The sequence below is a fragment of the Mastigoproctus giganteus genome, chromosome 7 (assembly GCF_048544385.1).
Source record: "Mastigoproctus giganteus isolate SK-2022 chromosome 7, ASM4854438v1, whole genome shotgun sequence".
Classification (NCBI taxonomy): Eukaryota; Metazoa; Arthropoda; class Arachnida; order Uropygi; family Thelyphonidae; genus Mastigoproctus; species Mastigoproctus giganteus.
In genome coordinates this window covers 118848590-118871562 of record NC_143581.1, presented here as the reverse complement: position 1 = coordinate 118871562, position 22973 = coordinate 118848590, and the positions used below count along the sequence as shown (strand labels likewise).

General features: G+C 40.5%; 1 protein-coding gene across 1 annotated transcript in view; it reads left to right on the top strand.

Annotated features, from left to right (window-relative positions):
• The window catches only part of LOC150083166 (FERRY endosomal RAB5 effector complex subunit 3-like), a 1535539-nt gene that overhangs the window by 965751 nt on the left and 546815 nt on the right, over positions 1 to 22973 (top strand). Inside the window, exon 15 of the mRNA XM_090378412.1 lies at positions 10168 to 10247. Coding sequence (XP_090234538.1) covers positions 10168 to 10247 — 80 coding nt within the window. The remainder of the gene's footprint in view (positions 1 to 10167; positions 10248 to 22973) is intronic.

Here is a 22973-nt window from a genome sequence, read left to right as displayed (position 1 = left end):
CCACTTTACTCCCAGTTATTTCAAGATTCTGTAGCTTACTGCTAGAGTTGAATACAGCTCTTGCATTCCCCTCGCCGAATAACTCCTCATGTGTGAATGTCTATGCAAAATATTCATTTAGTCTGTTAGCTACCTGAGCAGGATCATCAACAGTTGACCCATCAATATCAAGTGGACCAATCTGATTCATCCTCTTCCTTCTAGAGTTTATATAAGTAAAGAACTCTTTGCTGTTTTTCTTTGCATCCCTTGCCAAGGATTTCTCGTAATCTGCCTTCGCCTACCTAACCTCCTTTCTAACTTGGTTGCATATCAACTTGTATCTATCATAGGCTTCTGTGTCATGTGTTAATTTGTAAGTATCCCATGCATTTTCTTCTCTGCCATATGCCTCATTAGTTCATCTGACATCCATTTTGGCCTAAACCGTGAACAATATTTCTTAGTTGGTATGTAAAGCCTAGTAGCTTCCAAGATAAGTTCTTTGAATGCTTCCCATTTTGAATTTGCTGTTGGTAACATCATCAGTTGGTTCCACTGTATAGAATTTAAATACTGTCTCAGTCCATCGTAGTCGCCTTTACGGAAGCAATAACCCTTCCCTTTACCCCTAATGGTAGTTACCTCTTTGAGTAAATCCCACTTCAGCACACTGTGATCACTGCCACCTAGTGGTTCATTTATTTGCAGATTCTTAATGCATGAAGAATCACTGCTGATAATCAAATCAAGAGTATTACTCCCTCTAGTTGCCTCCCGAACATGTTGATGTAGAAAACAATCATCCAATAAATCCACAAAAGCCCTGCTAGTGTGTGAATGACCAGCCTCCAAATTCCAGTCAATATCTGGGAAATTAAAATCTCCCATTATAAGACTCTCTGATTTACTGGCCAACTTTATTTCCCTGTACAGTTTCTTATTATACTCATCAGAGTCATTAGGCCTATAGCACACTCCTACTCTCAATTTTGATCTCCCAATGCTTATGTCACACCAAACTGACTCAACACTGCACTGTCCAGCGATGTCGACTGGCTTCACTTCCTTGGTTTTTATGTGTTTCTTAACTAATAGCATAACTCCTCCCCCCTTCCTATCCTGTCTATCCTTTCTGTAGACGTTGTACTTCCCAAATTCCAGTTCTGCATCCCTTATACATGACACACATTATTCACACATGACATTCATATGTGAATGTCAATCAAAATATTCATTTAGTTTGTTAGCTATCTGAGCAGGATCATCAACAGTGGAACCATCGATATCAAGTAGACCAATCTGATTCATCTCCCTTGTAGAATTTACACAAGTAAAGAACTCTTTGCTGTTTTTCTTTGCATCCTTTGCCAAACATTTCTCGTAATCTTCCTTCGCCTGCCTAACCTCCTTTGTAACTTGGTTACAGACTAGCTATATCTATCATAGGCTACTGTGTCACATGTTAATTTATGTGTATCTCATGCATTTTTCTTCTCTGCCATATGTCTAATTTGTTCATCTGACCTCTATTTAGGCTTAATTCTTGAAAAATATTTCTTTGTCCGTATGAAAAGCCTAGTAGATTCCAAGATTAATTCTTTGAATGCTTCCCATTTTGAATTTGCTGTTGGTAACATCATCAGTTGGTTCCACCGTATAGAATTTAAATACTGTCTCAGACCACCATAGTCACCTTTACGAAAGCAAAAACCCTTCCCTTTATCCTTGATGGTAGTTACCTCTTTGAGTAAATTCCACTTCAGCAACCTGTGATCACTGCCATCACTCTGTGATCACTCTTTGAGTAAATTCCACTTCAGCACCCTGTGATCACTACTGATAATAATCAGGTAAAGAATATTGCTCCCTCTAGTTGCCTCCCGAACATGCTGCTGTAGAAAACAATCATCCAATAAATCCACAAATGCCTTGCTAGTGTGTGAGTTACCAACCCACAAATTCCAGTCAATATCCGGAAAATTAAAATCCCCCATTATAAGACACTAATTTCCTGGCCCACTCCATTTCTCTGCACAATTGCTCATTACACTCATCAGATCCATTAGGCTTATAACACACACCTGCTCATTTTTCATTTTCCAGTGCTTACGTCACACCAAACAGACTCAGCATTCCATTGTCCACCCACATCAGTTGGATGCACTTGCTTAGATTTTAGGTGTTTCTTAACTAACAGCATAACCCCTCCTTCCACCCTTCTTGTTCTGTCTATCCTTTTTGTACACATTGTACTCCCCCAATTCCAGTTTTGCACTGCATATGTCTGTGTGACACCATGTCTCTGATATCCCAACAATATCTGCCTTTGATGTCTTGACTAGTACTTCAAGCTCATTGAATTTATTAACTATACTCCTAGCATTGGTGTGCATGCAAGTATACATGCACCTGTTCCTATTCTTAGCTACCCTAACACAGCCCATGTTTTTTCTTGTTCCACTATGACTCCCAGCAGTCCTGGAAATTCCTATTGCCTTGCTTTCCAGGCTGCTGCTCAATTGCATTTCAATAGAAGTAGTGCAAGAATCACTTTTACCTCTGCCAGCAGGTACCGTTAATCTATTAGTCTATGTATCCCACCAAGCTGTTTTCCGACCCAACTAACTCTGCCTCAATAGCATCAGCAAATATCCTTGCACCCTTTCTATTTAAGTGTATCCCATCCATGTAGAAGCAGTCTCTCCTGTTAACAAGCAAGACCAGGCTGAGAAAAATTCTACCCCTTGAGCCTTGCACAAACTCTCCAAGGCAGAATTGATTGAGATGGCTCTCATCATATACTCCCTCCTATCGTGTTTGGCAGAATTGCAGACACTTTCAAATTCAACCCTAACACATGGCTTTTTTCAGCATTGTCTTGTACTTGTTACGTAATTCTGCCGGTCTCCTACTCTTAATATCACCCTTTGTCCCCTGAAAGGATGGTATCTGCCCTACAATGTCATCAACCTTTGCCCCTGGCAGACATTTCCCGGTTTCCCTGACAATAGAGTTGCCTACAAAAACTAGTTCCTTTGGGACCAGTGCATTCTGCCTTGGGAGTTGCCGCTGTGTTGCGTGATGTTCAAGTGCAAGCTCTGGCATTGATATGGGCAGCTGAGAGCTTGATGGCCCCCTCAATTTAAATCCTTCAAGGGCATTCACCCTGTCCTTCAATCTCTCATATAAACCCATAACAATGCCTGGTTGGTGCCTGATTTCCTCGTTCTCCTTACATCGTGCACACACAAAGACATAACCCTTGGCAATATCATGTCCCATTCCTGATTGCTCCACAAACATCAAACAAGCAGTGCATTTCAATAGACTGATTCAGAGGACAACCGACCTCCCCTCAGTTCTCCCCTGAGTCATAGCACTTCCACTATGCTTCCTTTTGCTTTGCTGCTCTGGTCTGAGTCATTATTTCTATTCAAGTTCAATAAAATTCCAATACAAAATATAACCCTAAACCTATATCCCAATGCAGTTATAACACTATATATATATGTATTTCGGTATCGAATATCATCTCCGAGTTACATTATATGACTTTCTTATCCCCTGTCAACTTATATGTATTAATTTATAATGTTACGTTTGTAATAACCAGGTCGCTCATGTTTATTTAGTTAAAAAAGTACAATTCAATTGACAATGAAATTTAATAAGATTAGTAAATTTTACTGATTAAATGATACTACTATACTCGCTATCTATTTTTCCGTTACACCTTACGCTAGCAAACGTTGTGTCGTATAACAATGGCGGCAAGTTACGAATGGTTAATCTACAGACACGAGGTATTATTTACTTTTGAAATTGCGCTATCTAAATTCAAAATAAACCACCTACTTCTACTCTTTCTGAAGTAATGGAGAAATCAATTAACCGCCAACTCTTAAACTACCTAGAAACCTTCCGTCTGATCAACGATCACCAGTATGGATTCGTCAGTGTTGATCCACTGGTGATATTCTGGCTTATGTTACCCATTTATGGACTAATTCAGTGGAAAGGTTCGGTGAAACACAAGCAGTTGCTCTTGACATCTCAAAGGTTTTCGATCATGTTTAGCATAAAGGTCTTCTAAACAAGTTTTCATCTTATGGTTTGTCAACTGTTTTTTGTAATTGGTTATCCAGTTTTCTCTCTGATCGCTCACTGAGGGTGATGTTGGATGGCTCTCTGTCTTCTAACTTCTCCACTAATGCCAGTGTCCCCCAAGGTTCAGTTCTTTCCCCCCACACTTTTCCCCTTGTATATAATTATGACCTTCTTCCTTTGACTGGAAATCCTATCCATAGTTTTGCCAATGATAGCACATTCCGTTCTTCTTTCCATTTTGAGAAACCTTTCTGCAGATGCTTCCATGGGTACTGTTCTTCTGAATTGGCTTCTATAATTCCCACTCTCTCTCTCTTTCAAAACACTCCAAATACATGCCGCTACCAGCCAAAATCCATTTACTGTCCGACTTCACACTGACAGATCCAACTTTTCATCTTCCTCGTTTATTCATTTATTTGCCGTTTTCTGGAAAAACCTTCCTTCATACGTATTTCCTGAAAATTACAGTTTACAGGAATTCAAGTCTAATGTCAACAAATATCTTCTTTCATCTTCTCAACCTCCAACTCATGCACAGTACTAAGTAGTATAGATTCTAATACCTCTCGTGTTTGGGGTTTTGATGAAAAAAAAAAAAAAATTATGTGTGCCGAAAATGCTTATGCATGCAATTGTGAAATTTATAATTTAAAGAGAAGATTATCTTGGAAACAAACACCTCTTGAAGCATTTCTAAAGAAGCCGATTCCTTGTGCAGCAAACCAACCAGTGCCTAGCCAATAATGAATGATCAACGAGTGTGCATTTAGCTGATGATGATGATGAAGAATGAACATTCTTTGACCTTTGTAATTCGTAAATAATTTCTCTATTATTATAATTTGCTTGATTTTACAGGCTAAGTTTTCATTTCTTTGGATAAATCAATCATTGTTTAAACATAAACTAATTAGCTAACTAATTTCATTGTTGAGAACGTAACCCCTATTTTTAACCTTATGTCTATAGGAAATAAATTCCCACTTTTGAGTGTGCACTAGGAACGAATTAACTCGGAAAGTCGAGAACTACCTGTACTTGGATTTCAGGAAATCATTTGATACTGTTGCACATGGAAAACGTAGAAATTGGAGCAGTATGGTATTAAGGGCAGGTTTCTGCAATGGATAAAGGGATGGTTGAGTGGGAGATGGCAGAGAGCGGTAATAAATGAACACTGCTCTTCGTGGACTAATGTTATTAATGGAGTCCCCCAGGGTTCGATGCTGGGCCCATTGCTGTTTTCTGTATTTATCAGTGATATTGATGAAGGAATATCAGGCTTAATGTCCAAGTTTGCAGAGGATACAAAGGTTGGCAGGGTTATTAACAACATTGGAGACTTTTGTTGATCCTGTTGCAGTAGCAAAGTTAGGCACACGGGCTGAGAAGTGGCAACTGAAGTTTAACATTGACAGTTGTAAAGTACTGCATGTGGGTAGCAGTAGCTCAAGAGAAATGTACCAACTGTGTGGTACTACACTTGGGGGATGGAGAATGAAAAAGATCTGGGGTTAATTGTGCAGTCAGATATGAAGTTCTCTGAGCAGTGCAGACGGGCTGGCAGAGCAGGTCATGGAGTTTTGTCAATGATATATAGGAATTTTGCTAGCAGAGACAAGGTGGTGATTATCTCTTTTTATAAGGCAAAAGTCAGTTCATCTTGAGTTCTGCATACAGGTCTGGAGGCCTCATTTTAGGAGGATGTAGAGTTACTAGAACAAGTACAGAGAAGGGTGTGAGGAACAAGCAGTGCACTTACGAAGGAAGGCTTTAGTCTGCAAGTTGCAGCATCTGGAGACTAAGCACCTGCGATCTGATTGAGGTGTATAAGGCCTTGAATGGTTTGAGTAGGCTCAGTGCTGATGGGATACTTGCGTTCCCTAAGATTAAGAACCTGTGGGGGCATAGATTCAAATTGAGGAAAGACACTTGTAGGATAGAAGTGTGAAGTTCGCCTTTAGCAAGCAGTAAGTTCATTGCTGGAACAGATTTCCATCTGCTGTTGTGGAAGTTGATAGTTTAAATAAATATAAGGCTGAACTGAAACATTTGGAGTGACCGGATGGGAAAAACGGGAATTTTTTTATACAGCTGATGCAAGAAAGCAAACTTATACAGCATCAGCTGTATAAGTTTGCTTTCTTGCATCATATGCCTCAACTAATGCTATATATAAATGTTCCCTTTTGCGTATATATTATCCTCAACCCTCTTAGTGTACACTTTATACTAACATTTTTGTAGAAAGTGTTGATGAACACTTTCTACCAGATGGAGGCAAATTCAGGCAACACCTAATTTTCTTCCATTCTCTCCTCAAAGCAGTCACCAGGTGTGGTTCAGAAGAAGGCCCTTTTGGCCACAGCCCACTTCAGCAGTCTTCATCTCCTAAGTGTTTGGTAAGTCGTGTTCTGGACTCAGCTATCCAGATCATCCACCTGAAAGAAAAACTAAGGAATTACGCAGCATTAATAGCGAGAGTCTCACGCAGGGACTGGGGATTAAACAGAAAAACCCTGTCCCTGTATTACAAAGCAATTTTCATCCCAGCCATTACCTACGGATCCCCGATATGGTACAAAAAAGCAGGAACAGTAGTAAATAAAAGACACCTGGACACAATCCAGCGTAGCATTATGCTCATCATCTCTCGTGCATGCAGAACAGTGAGCATGCACGCCCTCCAGGTCTTGACAGGAGTCTTCCCACTGGACCTGGAGGTGACTCGCTGCAGGCTCATGTACCATCTGTCTAAGGGAACACCCACTACCATCTATGGACTCACCCTAGAACCAAACAACAACCACAAAGCTGAAAAGCATAGAATCGTGGCTCACCTGCTACAGCTGTGGCAGGGCAGATGGACAGCATCAAACAAAGGCGAAGTGACGAAGAGATTCATACCACTGGTTGCCAAGACGTATCCAAAAGCCACCCCTCCCATGGTTTAACCCGGGGTTAAATGCAACGTACTTACTAACGGGCCATGGCCTATTCAAGGCAAAATTGAACATGCTGGGTATAACGGAGGAGCTAACTTGCACCTGTGGTGAGCCTGAAACATGGCATCATATAATGCATGACTGTGAGTGCTATGAGGAACACAGAAGCCTGCTAATAACTAAAATACAGTACATACCAAAAAATAAAGAACACCATGTCTTGGACACAGAAGACGACTACGCGGCTTTCAGCCAATTTGCACGAGAAGTCTTCGACCGAAGAAGAACGGAAATTGCCATCCACAATGAATGAAAGTAAATTCATTCATTGTGGAATGCTCGAAGAAAATCGACCACTCCACAAGACTGCAAAGAGTAAGAGGAAATCAAAATGAGCATGGAAGAAGACAACCCCGACCAAAGTGAGCCATAAATGGATCAAAGGACCCAACAGGACCCTACAAAGATCAAGAAAATAGCAAAGTGACAAGGAACCTGGTCAGACACTGCAAAACCAAACAAACCAAGTGACAAAAAGCCCGGACTGGACATAAATGCAGGAACTACTTGCATTACGCCATATGGCAGTCTGAATAGGACTCCCTAGTCCTATTCACCTTTAATTCCCAATCCCCAGGCAGGGGGGGAGACGGTTTCCTGTCCCCCCGCCACTCCCCGCTTCTCTACCTCTGGTGGGGCATGGGCCTGCCCCACTGCTTTTGGGGACACCTACTCTATTGTCCCCATACTTCTGGCTTTTCCCCCCAGTCTTTAGTCTCCCTCTCCTACTCTGTCTATACACCAGCGAACGTCCCACACAATGTTAAAAATTAAAATATGTCCAAATTCAAACCGCGCACGCAAAACTCTTTCGGCTTAAACCTTTTTCAGCGATTATTATAAATAATTTTTTATTTATTTATTTATTTTTTTTTTTTTTAAGGCCCTAGCCACTGAAATCTCAGGAAACTAGGTGGCAGGACCTGCCAGAGTAAAATATCAACTACTGGGCACCTGGTCTGCCTCCACGAGGCTAAGTGTGGACAACGTTGGGCCCCAGCAGGGGTCTAGCGGCTAAATGGCCAGAAGAACAACAATACCAACACTACACTTACAAAATCCATACACTTTTAAATCTCTGGCCTTTACAGTGAACTGTTACACTTACAATGAAAGCAACGTGGAGTTGGGGGAAACCTCCGGTGCCGCTAGACACAAATACACTTTACACTTTACACTTTTACTCCTACATGGTACGCGGAGATGGGGGAAACCCCTGGTGCCGTATGACCCTAAATACACTTTACTCCTACATGGTGTGTAGGATCTTCACTCTGTGATATAGAGTGTTGGCCTGCTGATAGTGACATGTGACTTGTTTTCATAGTATAGGTTGACCCTCACTAATCCGGCCACCGGTAATCCAGTTCCAGTGCTAATTCGGACATAATTTCCCGCGAACGTAATTTCAAATTTTCACGGTTGGTGCACTGACCTGCCATTACTGTTTTGGTGGTGTTGGTTGCATAAGCTGTTGGCTTGAACTCGTAAACACTGACAAGCCATTCCCGCTTGCTTTTCTGGATTTATTATTATAACCTGCTCACATTTAGCCCCAGCCATGGTTCCAATGCATAAAGGAAGTTCCTCTTGTGGTGTAAAGTGCAAACACCGTATATTGTCCATAACAGATAAAGTTGAACTTCTGAAAAACTCGACAGCGGTGTGTCTGTGAGAAATTTAACTCTGCTTAATTGTAAATTCCAGCAATTTCTCTCAGTTCCTCTTATTTTAGTAATTTTCTTTTAGCCATTCCTTTTTAGATTTTTTTTTCTTTTTTTTACAACACTTGTACAAACTTGCGGAAAAACACAACACAATATGATGGATATATATATATAGCCTGCTGACGAACTTGTTTTCACAAAATCTCTAACAATACTGACAAACTTATTGGGACATTTGAGAGTTTATTTTATTGCCATTAGTTTTATTGCAGTGCTCGCAATAAACTAATCACAAACGACCTTTATATGTATGCTGTAATAGCATCATATGTGTGTGGCCGACACAGCTTCTAATTTAACCTACTGGGCCACGTCGGCCACATATATGCGACATAAAAAAAAAACCACTTTTTTTTTTTTTTTTTTTTTTTTTAAGCAAAAAAGCGACAACACTGACATTACAATATTTATTTTAGAATTGCTAATCAAATTACTTTCTAAATATTTTTTGGCCCCTGGGGAATTTTTTCTTAAACTAGCTTGGCAGTCAACATGTTAAAGGTAGGAGTAGGATGAGGTGGTTAGCTGTTGGGTAAACTGTATGTGCTAAAATAACCACCAGTGATCCGGCAAAGTCACTAATCCGGCACCCCACAGGTCCCAACGCTGCCGGATTAGTGATGGTCGACCTGTACTTCCACAGTGTAGGTAATGGTAATTGTTCAAGGTCATTGACTTCATGGATTCAGACACTGCTTCCAGTGACTCTCAATCAGCTGAAACAACCTAGACCACCAGACTGCCTCCACTAAAGAGATACACTTAGGATGATTCATTCTGACAGGAAGTGTTTTGCAGGCAATCTCCATACCCGAATTGTCTGTTTGGTTGGCTTGTCTGGCTTTCTGGAAGTAGGCTAGATTTTTTTTGGGGGGATGGTGATAGTTTCGAATAATCCCATTCAAAACTGTCACCACCAAAAACTAACTACACTATCAATTCTACAAAAAAAAAAATTTTTTTTTTTTTTTTCAAATAGAATGGGATTATGGAAACTATTTATTTCATTACTGTAATTTTGTTTTCATAGCATTTTCAATTATACTTTTTTGAATAACGAGATAATTTTATAATAAGAATTGCAAATACCGTTCGTGAGATCGCATCTTTTTTAAAGGCAGAAGTGGGCATAATTCTGAGGATTACTATTTAGTGACCACTGCTCCACCTTATTTCATTAAAATTTCCATTTATTTAGTTCTCTAGTTATAAATAGAGAATAGTGTTTTATTTCATAGAATTGCTGCTGGTGTCTCAATTACAAACATTTGAGGCACTAGTAACCTGTTTGGTATGAAATAACATTTATTTATAATTTATCTTAATTAATTTTTTATTTTTAGAATCTTCATTTCCAATTTTCTTTATCCAGTGACATGGGTTTTGTACTTTGTATCAACATTAATAGGAATTGGAGCAGCTAGTAAGTTACTGTAATTATTACTACTGTTATTTTTTTAATTCATATACATTCATAATTCTATTTTTTAATATATTTTTGAAATAGTTTAGCAATGGATAAAAGCAATGCATAAAAGAAGTTGCTTAGAGGTCCTTTGAGTAATTTAAAATTCTAAAAATGGTTATAAAGTGTTATATAGCAAATATCTTAACAATAGACAGTAAAAATGCAAATTTAGTTAAATAACTATAAGCTTATTTGAATAGTAGGTAAACATGTGAAAAAAATTTACTGTACATTACAAATTTCAAAATGTACTGCATCCAAATGTCACTTTCTCATTGTTAGTAAAGGAGCCGTACCATTGTGTACCGTCCCAAAAAATGCACCGACTGTACTTATCACTGTACAAATGTAGATAGAAAACCTAACAGTACAATAAATAAGAAAAGATATTTTGTATTTGGGGTAGAGAGAAAGTAGAAATTTGATATTGAATATTAAATGTAAAGAATATTTTATTAACTTGTGGCAAGTGCCTCACTTGCCGCATGTTAATAAAATAAAAGCACAGTGCAGCACTTGCACACCCCTAGCACTGGCCCTGATTTCCAGTAATGTAAAGGATAACTTCCTGTTTGATTTTATTGCAAGGGACTTTTTAAAATAAAACACTTATTGTTACTGTCTTCACACCACTTGAGATTATTTCCAGATGGAATATTGACAAGTACTTTTCATTCATTTGAAGCAGAAAACATTCTCCACTACCCACACTGTAATGGATTACTTTCCATGCAATAAAGATTACTACTGTTCAGTGGCATAGGGTCAGAAGGTACATTGTACCCACCTGATACCGAAATCTGGTATTGTGGTGCATTTTTAGAAAAGTAATGCTGTGATATACATTATACAACTTAAAACTTAAGTATTTATTCAATGTTTTTAAAAATATTAACTTTTATATCTATAATTCATTGTTTATGTATTAATTTTGCAGTTCATTTTGTTTCACATATTTATTTTCATAATTGTATAGGTACTACTTTTATTTCATACAACATATCACATATATGTAATGAATAAAAAAATATACTGAATATATTTTAATAAAATAATAATTTATAAAATAGTTTGTTGTTATTATTTACACGTTTAATATAATGTTTTTGTAATAAAGACACCAGTGAGCCAAAACATTATGATCACCTACTTAATATGATGTTGGTCCTCCACGTGCAGCCAAAACAGCTTGTACCCAGCGAGGCATGAATGCAACAAGATTTCTAAACGTGTCTTGTGGTATCTGGTACCAACATGTAACCAGCAGATACTTTAACTCCTGTAAGGTACGTGGTTGAGACACCACAGATCGGAGTTGCTGTTCCAACACAAACCACAGATGCTCGTTGGGATTGATGCCTGGGGAATTTGGAGGCCAGGGCAATACCTGGAAGTCTTCCTCATGTTCCACGAACCAGTCTTGAACAATCCTGGCAGTGTGGCATGGTGCATTATCCTGCTGAAGGATGGCACAGCCAGAGGAGACGACCGTTGCTGCGAAAGGGTGTACCTGGTCAGCAGTGATGACCAGGTACACCCTTTAGGTAGAATGTATTTAGTGTCAAACGGCACCAGGGTTTTCCCCCATCTCCGCGTTGCTTTCACTGTAGGTGTGCTAGTTCACTGGAAAGGCCAGAGATTTAAAAGTGTGTGTGGATATTGTAAACATATAGTGTTATGTACCATTGTTCTTCTGGCCATTTAGTCGCTGGACCCCTGCTGAGGCCTAACATTGTCCGTGCTCAGCCCCCGTGGAGGCAGGCCAGGTATACCAGCATTATAATTATTTACTCTGGCAGGTCCTGCCACCTAATTTCCTGAGATTTCAGTGGCTAGGACCTTTAAAAAAAAAAAAAAAAAAAAAAGGTAGTTCTTATGCGTGTGTGGGGGGGGGGGGTAAGAGCGCTAGGATTTGAAACGCCGAAACTATTGGCAAACAGTAATTTGGACATGATTAAATTTGGACGTGTAAGGCAATTGCTTGTGTACAGATAGAGTAGGGGAGGGAGACTAAAGACTGGGGGAGAGAGACAGAAATATGGATTCAACAGGGAAGGCGATCCCAATAGGTGTCAGTGGAGCATGCCCATGCCCCACCAGAAGGAAAAATGGGGGTGGCGAGGAGGGGAGGAGACAAGAGGACAGTCATCTCCCCCCCTGCCAGGGAAGTGGAGTGGAAAGAAATCCAGGAAAGAGTGCCCAGCTCAGTCACCAATTGGCGCACTGGCAGCAAATCTGCTCTTCAAGGTGGGGAAAAGATATGGGTCCAATGAAGCAGTTGGAACCAGTGCCCCCATGTCATTCATGGGCCATGTGTCCATCCAGGTAGATTGAGGTCAGTCACATTTATGGGTTATATACCCAACCAGGGTAGAGTCTCATAGAGTGTCTCTTTTGCATCCCGGAGGGGTCTGGTCCGTTGATCCTGTTTCTGTCATCAGGGAGGGTGGTCCTGTGCCTTTTCCATCCAGTGAGCCCATCGTTTCTATGGTGTTTGTGTCCTATTCAAGTAGGTTGGTTGGGTCAGACAATTTGGGTTTCAGCGCTGGTGTATTTGTTCATAGTCCAGTTGTTGAAGTTTAATGTCTGCTACAAGGCATACTGTGCCCTTAGTTCCTGATCGCAGAACAGGTTCTTCTTCTGGCAAAGCGTTCCTGTGTGAATCTGGTGAGGTTCTTATATTCTTCGCTTGTGTCCAAGAAATGATGCTCCCGGCCTCGCGGCAGGTAGGTAAATCTTGTTATTAGGTTTCCACGTCACTCCTCGTAGTTTGTACATTCGTGCATGAGGTGGGTCCAGCTTTCCGGTTCGCCACATGAACAGTTGGGGTCTTGAAGGAGGCCCAGAGATGTTAGTTTCTTGTTGAAGGGGCTGTGACCCATCAATAAGTAGGTGGCATATAGGCCTGGGTGGATCCATACAGGTAGTTTCAGGAAAACCCTGTCTACATCAGGTATGAAGTGTCATGTCACCTCCTCCCCTTTGGTTGAGTCTGTCCACCTGTTTTGCCATTCTTGTTTTAAGTGTGCCAAGAGCCAAGCCTTTTCCATTTTTATGTTGTTTGTGGGTTCAATCGTAAAGCCTGAGTAGGTTACAGAGATTCCTTTTGATACGTAGTATGCTAGTCCGCATCTGACCACTTCGAGATCTAGTGGTAAGGATCCAGTAAGAACCTGGAGTGCCTCCGTGCTCTGGTTGTTTTGAGCAATATTGTTCGTTGTGTCGAGTCCAGTATTCTTTTGTTGGTAGTCAGTCTGGCTCTATGGTACCGTATTGGTGCACTGCATGTGATCGCCGGGAGAAAAGTGGTCTTGTAGTACACAACATGGTTTGTTTACTCAGTCCCCAGTCCCTGCATGAGACTTGTGCAATCAGGCCCGAGTAGTTCCTAATCTTGGTCATGAGTTGCCTGAGATGCGGTTGGAATGTAAGCTTGCTGTCAAAAATGATCCAGAGGTATTTCATTTGTTGGGCAAATTTGATTGTAGTGCGATTTATTTTAATTTGCGGTGGCCACACGAACAGTTGTCGTCTTGACGTTCGACCCACAAAAGTGAGTCGAATGCCTCGGCAAAATCCAGTGTCCAATGTTCCCTTAAGCAAGATGGAAGTCGTTTTGGCAGGCAAAATCTGTAGAAAGTTCTCTGTAGCCCACCGCTATAGAGTATACAGAGCTTGATTTGCTTGAGTCTCAAGTTGTGCCCTATTATCTGCTGTCACAGTGAGAATTAAATCATCTGCAAATGCTTGGATTACCACCTTTGCAAGACTAGTGTTCAGAAAATCATCAAATACTATATTCCACAGTAGTGGTCCAAGCACAGAACCCTGGGGGCATCCCCTGTGGATGTTCCTGCTGATCTGTTGGTATGGTACTTTCAGTTCTATTTTTTGGTGTGAGAGGTAGCTTTTGATATTATTGTAGAGGTTGCTTGGGACCTGTGCCATTCTGAGCCTGCCCAGGATGCTCGGCCACCAAAGTGAGTCGAACGCCCCGGCAAAATCCAATGTCCAATGTTCCCTTAAGCAAGATGGAAGTCATTTTGGCAGGCAAGGTCTGTAGAAAGTTCTCGATAGCCCACCGCTATAGAGTATACAGAGCTTGATTTGCTCGAGTCTCAAGTTGTGCCCTATTATCTGCTGTCACAGTGAGAATTAAATCATCTGCAAATGCTTGAGTTACCACCTCCGCAAGGCCAGTGTTCCGAAAATCATCAAATACTATATTCCACTGCAGTGGTCTGAGCACGGACCCCTGGGGGACATCCCCCAAGGGACGCTCCTGCTGATCTGTTGGTATGGTACTTTCAGTTCTATTTTTCAGTGTGAGAGGTAGCTTTTGATATTATTATAAAGGTTGCTTGGGACCTGTGCCATTCTGAGCCTACCCAGGATGCTCAGCCACCGAAGTGAGTCGAATGCTCCGGCAAAATCCACTGCAATAGCGAGAAAGTACTTGTTGGCAGTCACTCACTGATATCAATTGGTTTCTCATCGCATCGACAGTCGAGTGACCTGGCTTGAGTCCGAATTGGTTTTTTGCCTCAAGGTTGGCAGTGGAGTAGTAGTATTGTATCCGTCTATGAAGGAGCCGTTCATATAGCTTACTTAAAACTGTTAGGAGCACTATGGGTCGATATGATTCCAGGAGTGCCGGAATTTTCTTGGGGCTTTGAGAATTAATTTGACATTTGCTGTTCTCCACTCCATAGGGAAGTAGCCAGCCTCCAGTCAGCAATTGTACAACCTTAAGAGAAGTTGGGGTTCTAGGTCAGCAACCTTCTTTATGATTTCAGGTTCAAGCATATCTCTTCCGGGGCATCTTTTGGGCCTGATCCAGGCAGCCACTTCTTGGAGTTCCTCCCTTGTAAATGGTTGTTCCCTCTGTTCCGTGAGGTATTCTTCGGTTTCTTTGCACAACTTGAGTTGTTCACTGGATGGCTGTACTGGTTCCTTCAGTATTGCATTTAGGAGGTTTTTGACTGATTCCTCCCATGTTGTTGTTAGAGTGCCTTGTGGAGTTCGAGTCGTCGTGAGGACCTCCCCTGGGAAGTTTGTTCGTGGTTACTTTGTATATACCGCCCCCCCCCCCAGGATCTGCGTTTCCAGCTGTGGAGACACGCAACTCCAGGATTTTCTTTTACTCTTTTGGATTTTGTCTGTGTATAGATTTCTTGCCTCCCTATCGCATTGTCTTAAGGCCTCCACCTCAGCCTGCAGGCCAAGGCCTGCGGCTCTTTGGAATTGTTTCCTTCTATTTGCAGCCTCCTTCCTAAGGATCTGCAGTTCCCGGGTCCACCATGGGACCATTCCTGGGGAGGGTCTCTTCTTCTTTATGGTTGCACTGCTGGACTCTATGTTTATGTTAGTCTGTTCTTTGCAGGATGTCTGGATCAGTTTCCTTCTCTATTTGCTGTTGTCTAGCTTTGATAGCTGTGGCTAGGTGATCCGCAAACTGATTCCAGTCCACTTTGTGGATTGCAAATTTGTTGGTGAGATATCTGGTGATTGGGGTTCTGGTTAGGAAAATCCTTCCATTTTACCCCTCCGTTCGTTCGAAATACCTGTCCAACTGAGCTTTAAATTTATTTAGGCTATCAACTTCCACAACAAGGGATGGAAGTCTGTTCCACCAACCAACTACCCGCTGGCTAAAGGCAAATTTCCGCACATCTGTTCTACAACTGTCTTTCCTCAATTTGAATCTATACCCCCTCAGGTTCTTAATCTGAGCAAGAGGAAGAACCCAGTCAGCATTCAGCTTGCTCAACCCATTCAAGACCTTATACACCCCAATCACATCACCTTGCAGGTGCCTACTCTCCAGTCACTGCAATTCACAGAACTTGAGTCTTTTTGGTAAGAGCATCCCTTTGTTCCCCTTACCAATCTGGTTGCCCTTTTTTGTACTCATCCTTGGAACTCTACAGCCTTCCTAAAAATGAGGCCTCCAGACCTGTACACAGTACTTTGGGTGTGGCCAGACCATTGCCTTGTACAACAGGGATTATCACCTCCCTGTCCCTGCTAGCAAAATTCCTACTTATCATTGACAAAACTCCATGATCTGCCCTAGCAGCCCATCTGCACTGCTTAGCAAAATTCATATTTGACTGCACAATTACCTCCAGGTCTTTTTCACTTTTCACTTCCCTGAGTGTACTACCACAGATTTGGTACATTTCTCTCTTGGGTTACTGCTACCCATATGGAGTTCTTTGCATTTGTCAGTGTTAAACTTCAGTTACCACTTCTCAGCCCATCTGCCTACCTTTTCCATATCCTGTTGCAGTAGCATACATTACATAGTATTCATTAATGATATTGATGAATACTATGTATTCATTAATGATATTGATGAATACACAAAACATCAATGGCCCCAGCACCGGACTCATTAGCATTAGTAGAGGCATGCAATGGATGAAAGCAAGCTTATGCAGCATCAGCCAAAAAAAAAAAAAAAAAAAAATGCTACCATTTCGCCCGTCCATTCATACCAAATCCTGTCCAGCTCATCCTTAAATTTATTTAGGCTATTAGCTACCACAACAAAAGATGGAAGCCTGTTCCAATAATCAACTATCCACTGGCTAAAGGCAAATTTCCACACATCTATTCTATAACTATCTTTCCTCAATTTAAAACTGTGCCCCCTTAGGTTCTTAGTCTGAGCAAGAGGAAGAATCCCATCAGCATTCAGCTACTCAACCCATTGAAGACCTTATACACCTTAATCAGATCACCTCGCAGGTGCCTACTCTCCAGGTGCTGCAATTTGCAGAACTCAAGTTTTTCTTGGTAAGAGCACCCCTTTGTTCCCCTCACTAATTTTATTACCCTTCTTTGTACTCGTTCTAGCAACTCCACATCCTTCCTAAAATGAGGTCTCCAGCCTTTACACAATACTCTTGTTGCAGTCTAACCATTGCATTGTATGATGGGATAATCACCTATCTGTTCCTGCTAGCAAAATTCCTATATATCATTGACAAGACTCCATGACCTGCCCTTGCAGCCCATCTGCACTGCTCAGTGAACTTCATATTTGACTGCACAATTACCCCCCAGGTCTTTTTCACTTTACACTTCCCTGAGTGTAGTACCACAGAGTTGTTACATTTCCCTTTGGTTATCACTACCCATATGCAGTACTTTGCATTTGTCAATGTTAAACTTCAGTTGCCACTTCTCAGCCCATTTTCCCAACTTATCTAGATCCAGTTGGAGTAGCATACTGTCTTTACTGTTGTTAACAACCCTGCCAGCCTTTGTATCATTTGCAAACTTGGACATTTAACCTGATATATGTTCATCAATATCATTGATAAATATACAAAACAACAATGGGCCCAACACCGAACCCTGTGGAACTCCAACAACATTTGTCCACAAAGAGCAGTGTCCATTGATTACCACTCCCTGTCATCTCCCACTCAACCATCCGTTTATCCATTGTAGCAACTTATCCTTAATTCCATACCTCTCCAATTTGTACAGCAGTCTTCCATGTGCAACAGTATCAAAAGCTTTCCGGAAATCCAAGTATATGAAATCAAAATTATTTTTGGCATTCAGTTCCTTTGTGATCTGATTCTGATTCATCCCTTTTCTTCCAGAGTTTTAAGTAAAGAACTTTTTGCTGTTTTTCTTCAAATCTTTTGCCAAAGATTTCTTGTAATCTGCTTTCATCTGCCTAACCTCCTTTGTGACTTGATTACAGATTAGTTTATACAGGTTTATATTAGTTTATATCAGGTGACACAGAAGCCTATGGCTTCTGTGTCACCTGATACTTTATATGCATCCCATACAATCTTTTTCTCTGCCATGAGCCTCATTAATTCATCTGACATACATTTAGGCCTGAAGCTTGAACAGTATTTCTTAGTTGGAACAAAAAGCCTAGTAGCCTCCAAAATTAATTCTTTGAATGCTTCCCATTTTGAATTTGCTGTTGGTAACATCATAAGTTGATCCCACTGTACAGAATTTAAAAATTGTCTGAGACCCCTGTAGTCACCTTTATGAAAGCAAAAGCCCTTTTCTTTAGCCTTGATGGTAGTTATATCTCTTTAAGTAATTTCCACATCAGTACATTTTGATCACTGTCACCCAGTGGTTCCTTTATCTGCAGGTTCTTAATGCATGAATAATCACTACTAATAATCAGATCAAGAGTATTACTCCCTCTGGTGCCTCTTGAAGCATGTTGCTGTAGTAAACAGTCATCCAATAAATCCACAAAAGTCTTGCTAGTGTCGAGTGACCAACACACTAGTTCCAGTCAATATCTGAAAAGTTAAAATCACCCATTATAAGACATTCTGATTTACTGGCCCAATCAATTTCTCTTCACAATTGCTTATTATACTCATCAGATTCATTAGGCCTATAACTCACAAGTTCCAGTCAATATCTGGAAAATTAAAATCCCCCATTATAAGACATTCTGATTTACTGGCCCACTCAATTTCTCTTCACAATTGCTCATTATACTCATCAGATTCATTAGACCTATAACTCACACCTACTCTCATTTTTCCTTTGCCAGTGCTTATTTCACACCAAACAGAGTCAACACTGCATTGTCCACCAACATCAATTTTGGGTGCACTTCCTTTGATTTTATGTGTTTCTTAACTAACAGCATAACCCCTCCTCCCTTCCTTCCTGTTTATCCTTTCTGTACCCATTGTACTCCTCAAATTCCAATTCTGCACTGCTTATATCTGTGTGACACCGCGTCTCTGCTATCCCAACACTATCTGCCTTTGATGGCTTGACTAGCACTTTAAGCTCATCAAATTTATTAACTATACTCCTAGCATTGGTGTACATGCAAGTATAAATGGATTAAGGGCAGGTTATTACAATGGATAAAAGGATGGTTTCATGTGAGAAGACAGCGAGTGGTAATCAATGGATACTCCTCTTCATGGGCTGGTGTTATTAGTGATGTCCCCCCAGGGTTCGGTGTTGCGCTCGTTGTTTCCTATGTTTATCAGTGATATAGATGAAGCTATATCAGGTTTAATGTCCAAGTTTGCAGATGATATGAAGGTTTGTCATGACTTTACACTTCTAGAGAAGGATCTAGAAAAGTTGGGAAGTTGGGCTGAGAGGTATTAACTGAAGCTGACACCGCTCAGCCCATCTTTGGGTAATTGTTGGGTAATGTTGGGTTATGGTGTAGGCAAACACCTCTCTGCTCATCTGGGGGTAATACCTGGTGGTAATTGTGCAGTCAGACATGAAGTTTTCTGACAGTACAGACTGGCCACCAGAACAGCTCATGGGTCTTGTGAATTATATACAGGAATTTTACTAGCAGGGATAAGGAGGTGATTATTCCGTTGTATTAGGCAATGGTCTGGAGGCCTCATATTAGTAAGGATGTAAAGCTGCTGGTAGAGTACATCATCATCAGCCATTTTCAATCCACTGCAGGATGAAGGCCTCTCCAGCAGCTTTCCAATTCCTTCTGTTTTGTGCAATGGCCATCCATTTACTACCCACAAACTCACGAATTTCATCTATCCATCTCGCCATTGTCTTCCAGGTTTTCTTCTAGCTCCTCTTGTGTACCATTCTGTTATTTTCTTAGTCCAACTGTCATCATGTCTTCGAGCTATGTGTCCTGCCCAAGACCATTTTAGTTCTTTAGTTTTGATAAGAATGTCCTTCACTTGAGTTTGCTGCCTAATCCATGTGTTTCCTCTTCTTATTTAACAGTCTGATTCCCAGTATAATTCGTTCCATTCTTCGCTGTGTAGCTCTCAGCTTCTCTTCCATTCTTTTGGAGAGTGCCCAAGTTTCACTTCCATAAGTCATGGTGAGGAGTATGCATTGGCTCATTATTTTACGTTTCAGACAAACTGGAATATTGCTCTTCAGTATGTGACTATATTTCCTGAATGCTATCCATCCAAAATTTATTCTTCTCTTGACTTCCAGCCATTTATCATTATTACAGCTAATAACTTGTCCCAGATAAGTATGTGACTCCACCTTTTCAATTACTGCTCCTTCAATCATTATTTCCCTTTCTGTGGCATACTTGTTCATCATTACTTTTGTTTTAGCCATATTCATCTTTAGTCCAAAATCCTTACTAACTATGCATAACTGATTAAGATTTTCCTCTAATTCTTTGGGATCGTGGCTTATGATCACAATGTAATCTGCAAATCGTAAATGGTTTAGGTGCTCTCCATTCACATTGACTCCTTTCTGTGACCAGTTTAATCTTCTGAAAGCTTCTTCAAGGGCAGCAGTAAACAGCTTCGGAGATATTGTGTTTCCTTGTCGAACTCCTTTCTCGATTTTAAATTTTTTACTGGCTTTGTCTAGTCTAATAAAGGAGGTAGCGTTCTCATATATTTTCTTCAAAATCATAATATATGGGGTATCTGCGCCTTGTCTTTCCAGTGTCCGAAACATTGCCTTAGGCTGTATGGAGTCAAATGCCTTTTCATAATCCACAAATGCCAGGCATAATGGTGTTTTATATTCATTTGCTTTCTCCATTAGCTGTGACATTATGTGAAGGTGATCCATAGTTGAGAATTCTGTCCTAAAGCCTGCTTGCTCTTTCGGTTGATTCTCATCAAGTATTCTTTCTAATCTGTTAATAATGACCGTTGTGATCAACTTGTAAATGTGGTATAACAAGCTAATTGGTCTATAATTTCCAATTTCTGATTTATCTCCTTTCTTATGCAGCAAAGCAATAATTGCATTATTCCATTGCTTAGGCTTCACCCCTTTTCTAATGCATTTTGTGAAGAGCCTTGCGAGTTTTGTGTTATGTCTCTTCCTCCCAATTTTAACGACTCTACAGTAATTCATCTTCCCCGGGGCTTTCTGATTCTTAATTTTCTTCACCGCATGTCCTACCTCATCAGGAAGAATATCGGGTATGTTGTATGTGTTTCTAATTTGCGATCCATCTTCCCCCACTGCTGGCATCATTCCCTCGCTCCTTGTATAATTCTCTATACTAGTCTTCTGTTATTCAAATTATGCCTTCTCTGATATTTATAAGTACACCATCTCTATTTTTCAATTTCAGTATCATTTGTCTTTCTGTATTACTGCTCATGGCTGTTGATTTGAGTCCTTTGTTTTCCCTTAATGCTTGTTCTACTTTTATTGTGTTAAATTTTCTTATGTCCTCTCTGAGTCTCTTTCTAATGGCTTTGCATAACTCAGTATACTCAATTTTCTCCTTGTCAGTGCTTATCTTGCTCTTCATTTTTCGCCTTCGGTTCATCATAACAAGTGTTTCTTGACTAATTTTTTCTTCTTTGGATTTCATTTTCCTTATAGGTTTCTTGGGCTTTATGACTTTCAGAAAGTTGTAATATTCCTTGTCGATATCTTGGTCCTGAGCAGTCTGCAGAAGCTCAAACTTGTTCTTAAATTCCAGTACATGCTGCTTTTTCTCTTTTTCTGTTATCTCAAAGACCTTTGTATTATTTACTCACTCGAGTCAGTGTTTTTCTTTCCTTTCCTACATCTATATCGATTGTACGTCTTGCCATTCTGTGATCACTTCCAACATTTACCTTATTCAGTACGGTAACATCATTCACGATATATCATCTGTTAGTGAGGATGACATCAATTTCATTAGTTGTTAATCCATTTGGACTCTTCCATGTCCACTTTCTGTTCACCCTTTTCTTGAAAAAAGTGTTCATTACTGACAATCCTTGAGATTCTGCAAATTCCACAAGTCTCTCACTTCTTTCATTTCTGTCACCAATTCCAAAATTTCCTATAGTTCCCCTTTCTGCACTGTTTTGTCTTTTTCCCCACCTTAGCATTGAAATCCCCCATAATAATAGTGTAGTGGGTTTTCTGCTCATTTGAAGACTCTCAATTTTGGTGTACATTTCTTCAACCTCTTCATCATCATGGCTCGATGTTAGTGCATAAATCATTATAATCTTTAGCTTGTACCTCTTAGAAATCTTGAGTATTAGTCTTGACACTCTTGGCGATGTACTTTTGAATTCCAAAATGTTGTTTTTTTTATCTTTAGTAGAGTACAGAGAATGGCATAGTTTATAGTATTATTTGTAATACGGCACTGGTGGTTTCTTCAAAAATCCACGTCGAGCAATGTGATGAATGCAAAACTCTGTAGAGGCCAGATTTATGTAAGTTAGTAAGTGTTCGTTGTTGTTATTTGGTTTTTAGGAGCATTAGCAACTAAGGCCATATTGCTCTGGGGATATGCGGTGGTCATTCCCTGACCTTTCCGCATCCTCCGTATTTGGTGGTCACGGGCTCGAGCCCCAGTCTAATCAAGAAGCGTGTGCTATGCACTGCTGCTCTTGCCCACCTTGCTATGGAGGCGCCAGTGAGTGTTCGTGAAGTGTTAGTGTGGATTATGTTGGTTGGTTTGTTCATCTGGCCTCTTAGCCTAGCGGCTTGTGTTTTTACTCAGAAACCTTTAGTTTACCATCCAATGCCACAAGGAGGCAGCTTAGGCAGTAGGGAGTATGAGGCACTTGCAGTTGCGGGTCAAACCTTGTGATAGCCAAGCTATGGAAAGGGAGAGCACAGTAAAAAAAAAAAAATAAAATAAAAAAAGAAATAATAAAAGTGAAAATTAGAAGGTAGTTGTGGGAAGATAGGGAGTGGTGAAAGTAACAGAGAGAAAGAGGGTGG